The sequence below is a fragment of the Pterocles gutturalis genome, unplaced genomic scaffold (assembly GCF_000699245.1).
Source record: "Pterocles gutturalis isolate BGI_N339 unplaced genomic scaffold, ASM69924v1 scaffold12354, whole genome shotgun sequence".
Lineage (NCBI taxonomy): Eukaryota > Metazoa > Chordata > Aves > Pterocliformes > Pteroclidae > Pterocles > Pterocles gutturalis.
The window spans coordinates 1-14,735 of NW_010133326.1; the positions used below are offsets into that span (position 1 = coordinate 1).

A 14,735-nucleotide genomic window follows, 5' to 3' on the forward strand; every position below is an offset into this window, starting at 1 on the left:
GGAGTGATAGGGCAGCTTTGGTGGGCACCCGCAACATCCTTCAAGCTTCCCTTCTCAATAGGCTGGACTTACCTGCTTCCTTTGTTCTGATGGTTCGGGCTTCACTCCATTCACTCCACCTCCAGAAATGCTTAGCTGCCCCACAGTGTACTCGAGCTGTATATTCAGTGTATGGCTCCAGTCCACCCAGTGTGATGCTGGCATAATGGAGATCCATGTCTGAACTATTATGCTGCAAGACATAAAAACAGAAGTCAGAGCTTACTTCAGCTTCATCAGCAAGAGGTTTTTGTCTGAAAGAATAGTTCTTCCTCTAGATCCCATGACAGCCAGTCAAGCTTGACTTGGAAGGATAATAATGGAAAAATAGCCAAAAAAAAAAAAAAAAAAAAAAAAAACCCAAACCATGAGATCCAAAAAGAGGCCTGCAAGCAGTCTCTGTGTAACTGTTTGAGTAGGAACCACAACCTGACAAATGACTACTCTGACATCAAGGAAAGAAATTTAGTGAGGCCTTATCCTCACCCAGTCTGGGTCTCTTACTCAGTTCATATAAGTAGGACGCTGTTCCAGCTCTATGCACAGCTACCTTTTATTTCCATTTCTTCCCATAAGAGACAGGGTGAGTTCTGGTAAAAGTCAAAAACCAAGCAGCTTTTAAGCCCCTTCTCTAAACTGTCTCCTGCAATGGTCAACTGCAGCAGCCATTTGATCTAACAGCTCTTTAACAATACTTAAGACAGACCACAGCTTGCTCCCCATCTTCAAAATGACTTTTAATATGCTAGAGGCAAGCTGCCCTTGTAAGTAGAGGGCTACAGAGGAACCACAGTAAGTATGCTCATCAAACTCACTGTGAAAGAGGTGGAACTAGACAAGGAGCCTATTCAAATAATCTTCAAGGAGATGGAAGAGGATGGGAAGAAAAACTCTTCTGGTATTCCCTCACTAGAAACCTGACACACTACCATCAAGTACAGTCAGTAGTACACAGAAAGCTCCTCTACTAATATAAAAGCAGCCCTCAACACACCTCCCCACCATTTCTGTGTAAGATGATAGGAGTCATCAAACCACAACAAATCAAGATTGGCAATAGCTAACAGCAATTATAATGCCCGTGAGTATCTGCATTTATTTCAACAGATCTCAGAACCCATACAGCAGAGGAGAGAGCCACATAGGCAGACCCATCACACCATACACTTCAGCCAGCAGTATAGGAAGTGTTGGGAGTATGAACTAGTGCCAGCAATGGCTGCCCGAGTGGACCACATCATCAGTGTAGAGCTTGGGAGCAAACAAATCCAGAAAACAGACACATCAACATGGTCACAAGATTTAGCAAGTATTCCTATTGCTGTGGAATTATTTTTTAAACTCAAGTCAAAAAGATACTTGCTATGTTTTTGTGTATGAAATTCAGGTTTTATACCAGTTGTACTTTCCCATCAGGTTGGAGCACTTCAGTCTGACAAAAGAGTTTCCTTCCTTTGTTTTGATGTTTCCAATATAATGTGATTTCTGTATCTGTGCATTCTTCCCATAGCTGGAAAGGTGCAGCAGGATAAACTGCCAATGGAAAATCTGAGTTAGCACTTGTAAAACATAAAATATATTCAAAAGTATTTTAAGGTATTTCAGCTGAGTAGTAAAAACAAATAAGAAATGCAGATTTTTCTGCCAGTCTAGGAGAAGCAGATATAATTCAGTAAAAATTAATTTCAGAATGTAAATGTAAGTAAATGTTATACAAGATTAAAAAAACCCCTTGTGCTGACTTGGAACTATTTTAGAACATCATGAACAAAAGAAAGAGTCAGAGACTTTTATCGCAAATGCAGTAAAATTCTCTAATCCAGGGCCTGGCAGAGGCTCCTGATGTAGCACGGTGAGAAGGTTTGCCACTTTTCTACACCCCAGAACAGAGCTTCTTCACCAGAAATTTTATTCCCAACTCTTACATTGCTTCCTGCCAGTAGTAACCCTCCGGTAAACAGAGCCAATGCTACTTCTTCCAAAAGATTTCCAAGATCCTTTACTGCTATGTAAGCAGTATTTAGTGAGCTCAAACTCTCCCATATTGTCAGTCCAATTGTAAGGAATAAGACAAGACAATGTAAGTGAGTGGTACATTTACAGCTTTGGCCATTATTCTAGAACTTCATGGACCATGAGTTACAGTTTGAGGACTTCCAGACTCAAAAGAGCTTGTGTTTGACACAGAATGTCCCAGCTACCACATGCAGAACTGGAAACTATGGTCTTCGTTTTTTCTTTATTTGCTGACATCCTTTAAGTAAGGAAAATCGTACTGTAAGTATGTTCAGAATCAGAGAAAACATAAAGGACTTTATAGCAATCACTGTTTAAAAGGTTAATTCATAAATATTATTCTTTAACTTGTAACAATCACTAGAACTTGAAAAAGAAAACTGTAATAAAACTTTAATGTACTTAGCACATTGAATGTAACCTATTTTAACTTGTTTTCGCATGAAAACTTAGTTTATAATATTGCGTTGTGTCACTACAACCTTCCAGTTTACTCCTCTTCCTTTCTTCCTGCTCTATTTCTTCCACCTCAAAACAATCAAATAAATCTACTTGTAGAACGATCATGCCTCTCTGAGACAAATTTAACAGAGACAGGCATTTAACATATGTTCCTACGAGTCATATGAAAAAGTGTGTGTAGCAAAACTGTAATCACTGCCTCTGAGGAAGTGCTGACAGAATGCAGCAGTCACACCAGCAGCCTCCCCTGTCCATCAGCCTGTCAGCTTCAGAACCAAGTGAAGCAGATGTTGCCTCCTGCTTCTTCAAACAGGTAAAGTAGCCACAGGACCTTGGGAACACTGAGGTGGATGTGGTGGAGCTAGAGGACACAAGGAGAACTAGAAATACTCCTGGAGACACAGGAAATACCCAGGTGTTTTGAGGCAGGAGTAGCTAGGACCTGGGGCACACGGTGATAAAGGACACAGCTAATAGGGAAAAAGGAACCACAGCCATCAGTTACTTCTCACAGAATAATCTGTTTTATTTCACTGATGATGATCTACTCTTCCTCCCTGACAGATGTCACTGTCCCATATTGCACCAATACAGGTTAGTGCTAGCCCCTCTCTCCTGGCAATAGCTGCTTACACACCTATCACATCTCATTTGGAGAGGTGTTAGTCATTTTATTTACCCACTTTTGAAAATGTGCATCTCCATTTTACTTTGGAAAGACAGTAACATTGGCAATAATATTTTGTAGAAAGGACTGAATTTCCAAGTAACCTATACAGATATTTTTCTTGAACTCCCCATTTTATATCCTTGTGTCACGTTGCATCCTATACTATGAGCCAGCTTCAGCAAAGCAGCAGATTTTGAACCATTTCAATAACCAAATCTGACCGTTGGGATGAAGCTATTTGCTACCATTAACACAACTTTGCAAAGCTGATACTGAAGAGAAAGCAGCTAAGTATAGCACAGAGACAGATAACCAATAACAACTGTGAAAACAAACATCAAGGACTTCCATCCTTTAAACTGGGGCACTCAAGTACTAAAATCAGGAGGACGGCAAGGCCTGCAACAAAAGCTCCTCAACAAAGACACAGAAAACACCTTACTTCTGTGAGTTACATCAAAAACATCCACGGCAGTTTTCTTTCCCAGTGCGTTTTCCACAGTCAATGTGATATTACAGATCCTCTGCTGGCCTATATCCAAAGAACATGAGCACTGCTCAGAACAACTTCCTGTGCATGGAACCACTTTTTGGGAAAACCTATCAAATAAGGGGGGGGGGGGGAAAGAGAGAAAGACATTTTTCCATAAGGTAGCATCAACATAAATGTTGAAATTTGTGATGCCCAACTACAATACAGCATCACAAAAAATAAGGCTGAGGGGGACTATAAGAAGCCACCCAGTTCTTTCTCCTAGCCTGAAGTAGGATGAATATAGGTATTCTTACCATCAGAAGAAAGTTTTCTTCAAAGTCTAAGCTTACTTTATGCTTTTAAGATACATCTAAATTGCTATACTTTTGAGATACAGCTAAATTCCTTTTAGTGATTTCCTCAAAGAAATTCTAAAACTTATTTGCCAAGAATGAAACCATTCATGTCTACCATTGTGTTTTGAAAACCAGTAATTTCAAGTGCATCTTCTAACCTTCCATTTTCAAATCACTATCATATCTTTGTGGAAATGAATGATGCAGAGACCATGAAGGTATACACTGATGACCTGCCTTCTGCTGAGATCTGATGAAAGTTTGTTCTGACGAGGAGGCATCTGTCCTGTTTTATGAGTTGCCCTTTCTCTGCATGCCCTGCTGTAAAGCCCCTCTCCTCTCCATTTAGATGCCTCTGGGGCCTGGTCTGATACGCCACAGCTGTGTAACATTGACTCAGACTGCTAAGAAAGAGCTATGAGAAAGTTTGCAAAAAGATTTTTACCAAAAAAAGAAAAAAAGCTGAAATTATAGAAATTATACACAGAATTAGGATTTTTGAGAGGAGACTGTCAGTAGCTCCAGAACTCAAGAAAACGCCTGCATGTAAAGTTGTAAAATCCTAAAGAAAAAGAACTACGGAGGCTAACAGGCAGCTACGGGTTAGCTGGGAATCAGCAGTCTGGGTCAGGATTGCTGTCAATGGATTGTGAACACATTAATACTCAGCCTACCAGCTGATTAAATCCCAGTTATCTGTTGTGTGCGTTACCCAATAATTACATTATACTTTAAAGTTATCTACATCCTGATTGTAGTCTAACTCAGTGCAGTTCTGCACTGCCCAAACTTTGTTAAATAAGCTGCTCAACGAGCTGGAAAGAGGCAGGCAACAAGGATAAAAACATTTACACATATTTTAAAGGAAAGAAGGTGACTCTTCTGTACAGCATAGGCCAGAGTTAATATAACAATGAGAAAACTTACTCTTCGAACAAGGTGTATTTTGGTGAACGATGACCATGAAGATAGGTGTCTCCTCCTTGGGTCCAAGTACATGTTACTATTCTCATGTCTTGAGTTTGGCAGGAAAAATCATGAGGTGTATCAGGTGGTTCTTGTCAGAAGGAATAACCAAAAAAACACCAACAGCATGCCAGTCAAGGCAAAAGACATCAAGCTTTTTACTATATTAACAAACTAGAAATAACGGATATGCACAAAGTCTGTTTTACTACAGATGTTACTATTTCAATTATACTTATTCAATAACCACTCTGCAGAGAAAATCAGGATAAGACCATAAATTAATTGCATTCCAACCACTTCTTCTTGTCATTATTTTTGTTATATTCATATATTCATTAATTTAATCTGTATTGTTCTCTATCTGCAAAAATTGCTACTAGCCTTCGAAAAGAGGATTGTGCTGAGTTTTTGCCACATGCACACAGAAAATGAAGCTGAACTCCTAAACAGGTAGGTAAATCTAAAAATCAGCCACCTGTCCTAGGATCAATTAGTGAGATTAATCTCAGCACATTTAGTGCTATTATTTAATGCTTTCTATATGCAAGCGTACAGATCTGAAGTCAGATATTAAACAGAGTTCAGCCGGACGTGACAGTATAATGACAACTTACAGTAAGCTTTTTGTGTTTCTCTTCCCATTTCCCACAGCCATTCTTGACTTAATAACAACAGGAAAATAGAACTGTAGTAAAGCATTCACTTACTACCCACAAAGAAAGTAGCATAATCATAGCACTGTTCTTCATTGCAAGACTCTTGACAGTGGACTGTGATGTGGGGCACTCCTTGATGTGACACATTTTTCACAGTGAGAAGTCCGACTTCACTGTTTGCAGAACTGAAAACATGAACCGCTGGCACTAGAAAGAATTCCTTAATGATTTGACCTTTCCTTCCAATGCAACAAAAAGTAATGTCGGAGCCTTCCTCTACAATTTTTTCATTTGGAAAGATATGTGGTCCACTGCTATTTGAAGTGTCCAGGCCTGCAAATTAGTACACAATAAAACAATTCAAAATATGCTCATGGCAGCAGCCTTAGCCTTCAACCAGAACACATAACTGAGCATTTACACAAGGATCTGCTGTTATGTTATCCATTCATGGACTTTTTAGTATTCTTCCCCATACAGAGCTCAACTTCACATGTAATCCAATCTATATTTCTCTTAAACCCATGAACATGTAATATAGTCCAACAAACTACCTAAGAGACTAATGGGGAACACTTAGGGAAAACAAAGAGTGTGCATTCAAGAACCGTCTTCACAGATGAGCACTACCTCCTGCACCTATAAGCAGGCTGATGCTTACAGCCAAAACACCTGCTCTTGAAGATTACAAGCAGGGGGCTAGAAAAACATTATGTTTTGAAGCTCATGCAGAGCTCAGCTAAAAGGCATCAGATCAGTAAGGGCATAGTCAGCTTGGAATAAGACTCCTATTGTTTTCAATGTTGGATGCAAAAATTAGTGGGATTTAAGTGACTCACAGGCTTTTGCACACGTTGGAGAAAAAACCTGCTCTCAATAATCTGATCCAAACATCTGATGAAATCTAGAGTCACTGCCTTTCAGAGAGTTCTAAATCAGGTCTGTAATACAGGATCAGTTTGTGACAAATAAAAAGTATTTGTGGTCCCCCTCCAATTTCAATTGAAAAAATAAAATCTCCAAGACTGAGGTTAGTGAGAAAGAAAGGAGAGTCTTGCACCCTATTTCCCCATTATATAAGGTGAGGCAGATGGGCAAGTTATGCCCATGCACAGGCAGAAGCAGGGACAGTTATCCTAGGAAAAGCATAGGGATGCTGCCCAACTGTGTAGGGATGGGGTCACGAAGGCCAAAGCATGGCTGGAGCTGACCTTGGCAAGGGACACAAAGAATAATAACAAGGGCTTCTGTAGGCATGTCAGCCAGAAAAGGAAGATCAAAGAAAGTGTACTCCCCGCCCCAATGAACATGACTGGCAAGCTGGTAACAACAGACAAGGAGAAGGCTGAGGTACTCTACAATGTGGATGTAGTTGCCAAGACACTCTCTGGTCAAATCCAGAGACTAATGGTCAAGGGCTCAATATCCAAATGGAGATCACTGATGAGTGGTGTCCCTCAGGGGTCGGTATTGGGACCAGTTCTGTTTAATATCTTCACCAATGACACAGACAGTGGCATCAAATGCACCCTCAGCAGATTTGCAGATGACACTGAGCTGAGTGGTGCAGTTTACACGCCCAAGGGATGGGATGCCATCAGAGGGACCTGGACAAGCTCAAGAAGTAGGTCCAGGTAAACCTCAGGAGGTTCAACAAGGCCAAGTGCAAGGCTCTGCATGTGGGTTGGGGCAACCCTTGGTATCAATACAGGCTGAGGGATGAAGGGATTGAGGGCAGCCCAACGGAAAAAGACTTGGAGGTACTGGTGGGTGAAAAGCTGGACATAAGCTGGCAACATGTGCTCACAGCCCAGAAAGACAACTATATGCTGGGCTGCATCAAAAGAAGCATGGCCAGCAGGTCGAGGGAGATGATTCTCCACCTCTACTCTGCTCTCATGAGACCCAACCTGACAAGTCCTCAGTACGGGAAAGACATGGACCTGTTTGGAGTGGGTCTAGAGGAGAGTCACAGAGATGTTCAGGAGGCTAGAGGACCTCCCATATGAGGACAGGCTGAGAGAGGTGGGGTTGTTCATCCTGGAGAAGAGAAGGCTCCGAGAAGACCTTACTGTGGCTTTCAATAATTAAAGGGGCTTATAAGAAAGATGAGGACACACTTTTTAGTAAGGCCTGTAGAGACAGGACAAGGAAGGGGTAATGATTTTAAACTAGAAGAAGGTGGATTCAGACAAGATATAAGGCAATTTTTTTTTATTATGAGAGTGGTGAAACACTGGAACAGGTTGATGAGAGGTGGTAGATGGCCCATCCCTGGAAACATTCAAGGTCAGGTTGGATGAAGCACTGAGCAGCCTGATGTAATTGAAGGTGTCCCTGCTGATTGCAGGGGGGTTGGAACTAGATGATCTTTAAGGTCCCTTCCAACCCAAACTATTCTATAAATCTATGATTCCATTACTATGTGCCACAATCCAAGTATACAGACCTGTTATGCTTCTACTACCCACGACGTCTCCCATAACCAAAAGCCCTGGCTGCTCCAAACAAGAACAGTGTTTCTTTATCAAATCACTGTAGCCATTTTTTTAATAAAGCAGTTACATATTTTGTTTAAATCAAATTCTCTGGAAACCAAAGTGTTCTAATAAGACACTGTAATCTGAAAAAAAAAGAACAGTTTTTCTGATATCATTAATTACGTTATTGGTTGACTCCCTGTTTATTCTCATATAATTCATAGAAGTTCATTCCAAGTGACATAAGGAGCTGACTTCCTCCTCTCTGTTTGCATCTTTAATACTAATCAAAGCTAAGATCCTCAGACAAAAACAACACGTGTATCAGATGATGCAGCCACAGCTACGCGCTTCCTCTCCTCTCCCTCAGCTTGGGCCAGGGCTGTGTCTGACCTGGTGATGGGCTATACTAGAGCCTATCCAAGATTCCATGCCATTCTATGTACTGCATTGTTTTAATGTGAGAGCAAGAAAAGCTCGAAAACTTTTGCTCTACTAGCTTAGGAAGATAGTCTGCAAATTAACACAATGGCTGAAGCATTGCTACTATTGCCAAAAAAAAAAAAAAAAAAAAAGACCTGGTTAGTGCTTACAGATGAAAGAGTTCAAAACGGATTCTTGATCTGATGTTACCTCTTCTGAACTGAACATTACGGTTAAAGTCACCGGTGAATTACAATCTAGCTTTGTACTGGAAAAAATAAAACCCATACTGCACAGTCTTGTTTTGCTTACCCAGGACAGTCTCCCACAGACTCCACTGACTCCAGATTTTTGATGCTTCTGCTTTGCTCCTGATTCTCACTGAGTGTGACAAACACTCCAAAGGTAAGTCTGAATCCCATATCCAACGAAGAGGCTTTCCTGATTTATCAAGTGTGACATTATGGAACTCCTAGAAACAAAGGCCAGTAAAACAAAGTACTGAAACACAGCAATGCATAGACACTTTGGAAGTACAATCAAAAGCATGGAGAGAGAAAGCTTAAAGGATGAAAATGCTTTTGAAAATGAATCTCTGAAATCCTGCTCACTACACATGATCTCACACTAACTAGCAAGCTAAGTAACTGCTTGCAAATCTATACTAGCAGTGGTGGAGTGACTGGTGTGCTAGCAAGACTACTTGACTCTGACAACATAACTGTGAGTCAGGCTTTGCTTCTTATGAAATGAATTCACTCTCAGAGGCTGTCAGCGGGTTATTTGTGCCTGCTATTACATGAGTAATAGCATGCACAGATGCTGCTGCCTACAAGTGCACCTTGTCTAATGCTCTAGGCTACATAACCCTGGCTCTGAATTACAGGAAGAATCAGCACTGGCCAGTAAGGATTTATGCAGATGATATTTCACAGTAGTGCTGAGGCACAGCATCTGAGGACAGTACTACCATCAGTGACAGGCAGAGTAGGAAAATATCTGCTGATTTCCCCAAAATGCTTGACTGCTGTAATATGCACGTGCAAGAAACATGAAAAAAGACATCCAAAACTGATAGGGCTCCATAAAAGGAACAGAAGGACAGCCTAAAATATAAAATGGAGTTCAAAAATCATGAGAGCTAAATGCTCTGTAATTTGGCAAAGACTTTTATATTGAATTATATAAATACAGAAAAACTGTGAAAAATATAAAATATTCTGCTACTAAGAGAAGATTCCCTGCAAATTTGTCTCAGCAGGTACTTACTAAGGCCCATCTGGGCACTAAATGAGCTGCACCGATACATGGCACAGCAACTTAAACTAACCAGATAGATGAAAAGGTATCCCAAGTGTGAATTTCCCCTGGCATGAGAGCCCATAAGAAGGAGGGGAAAAAAAATGGCCTAAAAAATTCTATTAATCAATTGTAAATACATTTTAGAACAGAACATGTATTTCAGTATTACTTAAAGCAATTGTACCACATTCTCAGCATATAGATCCATGCTGCTCATATGAGATGTACCAATGCCCTGGCTCGCACTGACAACTAGAGAGAGAGAACAGGTCTCCATTACTGCTTTCCATCAAGCAACACCTGCACATTCCTAATATCACCACTCTGAGAACAAGTCTGCAATCAGTTTACAATTTAATTTCTCAGTTATAGCACTGATGAATGCAGTCACTGCTTTGGAAGTTATATGCACTGTCTGTGCTTTGGTATGAGCAGACTCACAGGGTTTCTCTTTTGGTATACATGCTTCAGAAAGACACAGAAGCAAATACATTCCCGTGGGGTAATGACATGAAAAACACCCTGTTTATTTTTGTGTTTACTATTAGTAACAGAACAGACGAGATCCTTGGATTCGAAAAACTCCTTCTTTCTTCTAGCAAGTTAATAAGGGTTTGCTGGAAGGATGCTCCAAAAGACCACTTAATTGCTTGTATGGTGCCAGTTTCTGACTTTAGGTTTAGACCTACTCATAGTGTGTTAAAAATTCTATCTTAAGTATCAAAGTGGTCAAAATCTTGCGAACTGCGTAGAGCTCATCTGTATAGAGCTCATCTGCAGTGAAGATGTCGTTATTCAAACTCAGGGACAAAATACTACAAACTTGGCTGATCAGAGTAAGCTGTAATTCTTAAAAGTGCCCATCTTATTGACTTCTGGTTTCAGAAAAATAAGCCCTTCTCTGCTTTATGTGTTTTCTCACAAACAGCCACTTTAAATGAGCTAGAGGATTTTTCCAGTTTTACTAAGTTTTAACATGTGCATTTCATATTCTCCGATAGTTCAATCAGCAGATGACTCATAATAATATCCCTAAAACATGCATTTCATTCCCAAAAGATTTAGTGAGATCCAAAGGAGAAAAAATTTATTTGGAGACAAAAGTTCTCATGCTGAAGTCACAAAATATGGAAAACATCAGGAGCAGGCCTAAGCCTATGATTTAGGTGTCTTCAGAAAATGCGGATGGTTTAGGTGTTAAGGAAAACTACCAGGATGGGGACTTTGCAAAAGAGACTTCACTACTTCTTCCTTAACTGAAAGAGGTGGGTATAAGGTTATTATAACAGGGCCAGCCACAGGACTTAAAAGGCATTGCTCACGCTGAGACTATCATTTGGTTCATAAGGTGAGAGGAGGTGCAGCAACATGACTCATGCTCAATTAGTCCCAGTGAAAGGTAGTAATTATGCTACAAAAAAGACTGCCTTTAGGAGCAATGGAAGGGATTTTTCTGGGAAGCTGCTTAGGGGACCTGCACCTTGAAAGGGAAAAAAGAGGCCTTTAAAACCAGATCTCCTAAGTCTGCTTACCACAATCTCTCAGTAAGGATATGACTGGCATATCTACATTCTGCACAGGTGGAAATGACTTCTTCATCTGAGTCAATACTTCTTTGCACAAAAACTGGGCATAACATCAGGCCAAGTCTGGCATCTAGTAAAATACGGAGGTATTTCTAGTATTGTTTTATAAATACTATGTTGTAAATCATAAACCTATACAGCAAAGTTATCTGTATATGCATCTGAAAATTTGATTTTCCTTTAGTTTCCTTTATATTGTAAATAACTAATATACATGTTTTTAAAATATACTTACTGTCCACACAGTAGTAGTTACATCTGTTCGACGGACTTGTATTTCAAAAGACATTGCCAGCTCAGCATCATGCGCTGACTTGCCAACATCCCACTCCACCAGCAACCGCTGAAGAGCCAAATCCTTGGAAATGTTAAGGTACACTACTGGAAACACAACAGATTCTAGGAGCACAAAAAAGACACAAAAATAGTAATGATTATGTATGATTTAGTTCTTCAGATACGGCTTGGCCAAGTTGCAAAGCAGATCTGAAACAACGTGGTTAGAGGAAAGATAGGTTCCACGCTAGACAGTTCTGAAGGGACAAAAAAAGAGTGATCAAGACTCATGCTGTTGGTATCAAAAGCAAAGATAGTCTTTCACCTTAAGGCATCAGTAGGCTAGAATGAGGTTTCTGAATCTACTCCACAGCTTCCCACGATGACATTAGGTGTGCTATTTAATTTCTTTATACTCTAAATTTACCAGCTACTTTATGGGAATACTGATCCATCCCTTTACAGTTTTACAAAGAGGAACAACATAATATATTAACAGGGACTGAATCCCAAGAAATACCAACCCCCAGCAAGCATTCTCATCATTAGGGCAGGAAATCTAGGGTCAATTTTTCTCTCTGACCTAATTAAGATTAAATCAGTTAAAGCAAGTCAAGTATTTTAACCGGATAGGTCAAGAGTTTCTTTCCACGAGCTAGCTCAGATTATAAACTAGTATTAGGCACGTTCCTGGTTGCTCTACACAGACCTTAAAGTACTTTAGTCAGGGCTGTGGATTCTTCCACTAGAACTAGACATCTAGTTATAATGGCACCTCCATCCTTTTTCAGAGTGCACCATTAAAAGAAACTACTGCCTATCTTCTGAATTTCCTTATCCCCTTTTCTGCCCCTTCTCTAGACAATTCCAATTGCGAGTGTCACTACTATGCCTACTGCATTAATGATGAGCTTGCCTCTCTTCTCTACATCCGCCTCTTTTTGTTCAAGCTAAAATCTCACCTGAGAATATTTTCACCTGCCACATTTAATTAACTTGACAAAAAAAAAAAAACCAAAGGTTTCATTAGTTTCTGTTTTTTCTTCATCTGTACAAGTGTCCCTCCACTATCTCCTTTTAGTAAGATGACATATCAGTTCACACCTCACACATTTTTTTTCCTCAGAGCTTGGTATAAGAATGTCTAGAACAGAAGTCAGGGCTTATACACAGTACCAACAAACAGAAGAAACAATACAGCTAAGGACATATTTAAGATCTTGAGACCACTGAGTTACAATGTGTAACTTAAAGACTTTTGTAGTATAATTTACACATGTAGAAATATTTGTAGGATTCACAGCTATAATCTTCTCCTCCTAGCAAAGTTAAATAATCAAGGCATCTTAAGACTTGTTTTAATTTGAAAGCTAACTCAAGACTATATGAATAGCTTTAGGATTAACAACAGAGGCTAATTTTATTCCTGAACAACTGCATGTGAGGACAAGTGACCAAGTTATTGTAATGCAGTAACTGTTTGGACTTGCCTGCATTACAATGTCTTTCCACTCTAGAGACACCGGTAATTGTCTCAAAGCTGAAGAACTGGCACCTTTGGTGAATGGAATTTGAACACAAGAATTTCAAAGTTGAAAAGTGGCAAAAAAGTCTGGAACAGATACATGAACGCCTTCAGTATCATAACAAGTACATTTACAAAGAAAAGCACCCTTCTTCCTCCTTCACCAACTTAATTAAGCCAATACAACTTCTATAATGCAGATTATAGTCTGTTAAGTTCTTCCTTCTTAATCGTGGTCACAGAAAATTTGATTAAAAATACTCATTCCTTTTTTTTCTTTTGATGGAGTCATGCCCAATACTACTGCCAGCAGCAAGCGTGCAAGCAGTACTTTTACCTTAAAATACATAGCACTCTGGAAAGTTATCCTTATATTCAACTTTGTTCCGTTGAAATACGCATATTTGCTTTCTTCTTTGTATTGGATACATGAGTGAAGTGTGAGAAATAAAAATCTGGTCCTGGAATCTTGTGGCACAATCAGAAAAGAGCCAATAGAAGTGCAAAACTTTTCATAGATGAGACAAACAAGAAAGTGAAAGGAAGAGGTAGAAAAGTTGTCAAAGATTAAATAAATTATTTGAAGATGACAGAGTACAGATCAAAAAACATATGAGACAGAGGGGGAGCAGATAAATAAATACACTCTGGTTTCACATCATTGCAAGTTAATGATTCAACAGGCAATTTTGCATGATGGGGTTACAAAAGGTCATTATACAAGTTGCTTCATCACCTTACCAAAGAGAACAATTTGATTAAGCGCGTAACTTATTGCAAAATCACAGCAGACATACAAATGAGCAAGTCTAAAGATTCAGTTGTTGTAGTCTGCTTCCAAATAAAAAAGCAAACATTCAGACATTTACCTTGCTGTGAGTGCGTAGTGTAGCAAGTCCTCAGGGAGATCACCACTGCTAGAACCATGAAGTGATTCATCATTCATCCGCCTTTTCCTGCACAAGACTGATCAGGAAAAATGACATTTCTATTTATTTGTTTCTTTTAGGAGAAGTTCATGACAGACAATAGCTAGGATAATATTACCATATTTAAGAATGAATAAATAAAAACCAAAACACATAGAATCCAGGCAGTTGAAGAGGAATTCAGGAAGAAGAATGGAAAAAGAAAGATAGGGAACGAAAAAAACCTCTTGTTTTTAGGACCTGGTTACAGCATAGGGAAGAACACACTACTATATTGGGCTTGTGTGGCAAGGTTTTGGTAGTGGGGTGGCATACAGTGGTAGTTTCTCTGAAAAACTGCTAGAAGCTTCCCCTATGTCCAACAGAGCCAATGCCAGTCAGCTCCAAGACACACCCACCACTGGCCAAGGCCGAGCCAAACAGTGAGAGAAACAACTCTGCAGATGCCAAGGTCAGTGCAGAACGAGGGGCATAAGGTGCTCCAGGCGCGAGAGCAGAAAATCCCCTGCAGCCCATGGTGAAGATCATGGCAAGGCAGCTGTGCCCCTGCAGCCATGGAGGGTAGCAGTGG

General features: G+C 39.9%; 1 protein-coding gene across 1 annotated transcript; it reads right to left on the reverse strand.

Moving 5' to 3' along the window:
- Positions 1 to 72: 72 nt before the first annotated feature.
- On the reverse strand, positions 73 to 14,177 carry LOC104467420 (oncostatin-M-specific receptor subunit beta-like; the record flags this gene model as incomplete). The annotated part of the gene is made up of 8 exons (XM_010081192.1): positions 14,105 to 14,177; positions 11,670 to 11,833; positions 8,859 to 9,018; positions 5,695 to 5,976; positions 4,946 to 5,075; positions 3,630 to 3,787; positions 1,436 to 1,572; positions 73 to 232 (listed from the first exon to the last, which is right to left on the reverse strand). Coding segments are annotated over exons 1-8 (1,264 nt in total), but the record flags the coding sequence as incomplete, so codon positions are not given.
- Between the last annotated feature and the right edge of the window lie 558 nt (positions 14,178 to 14,735).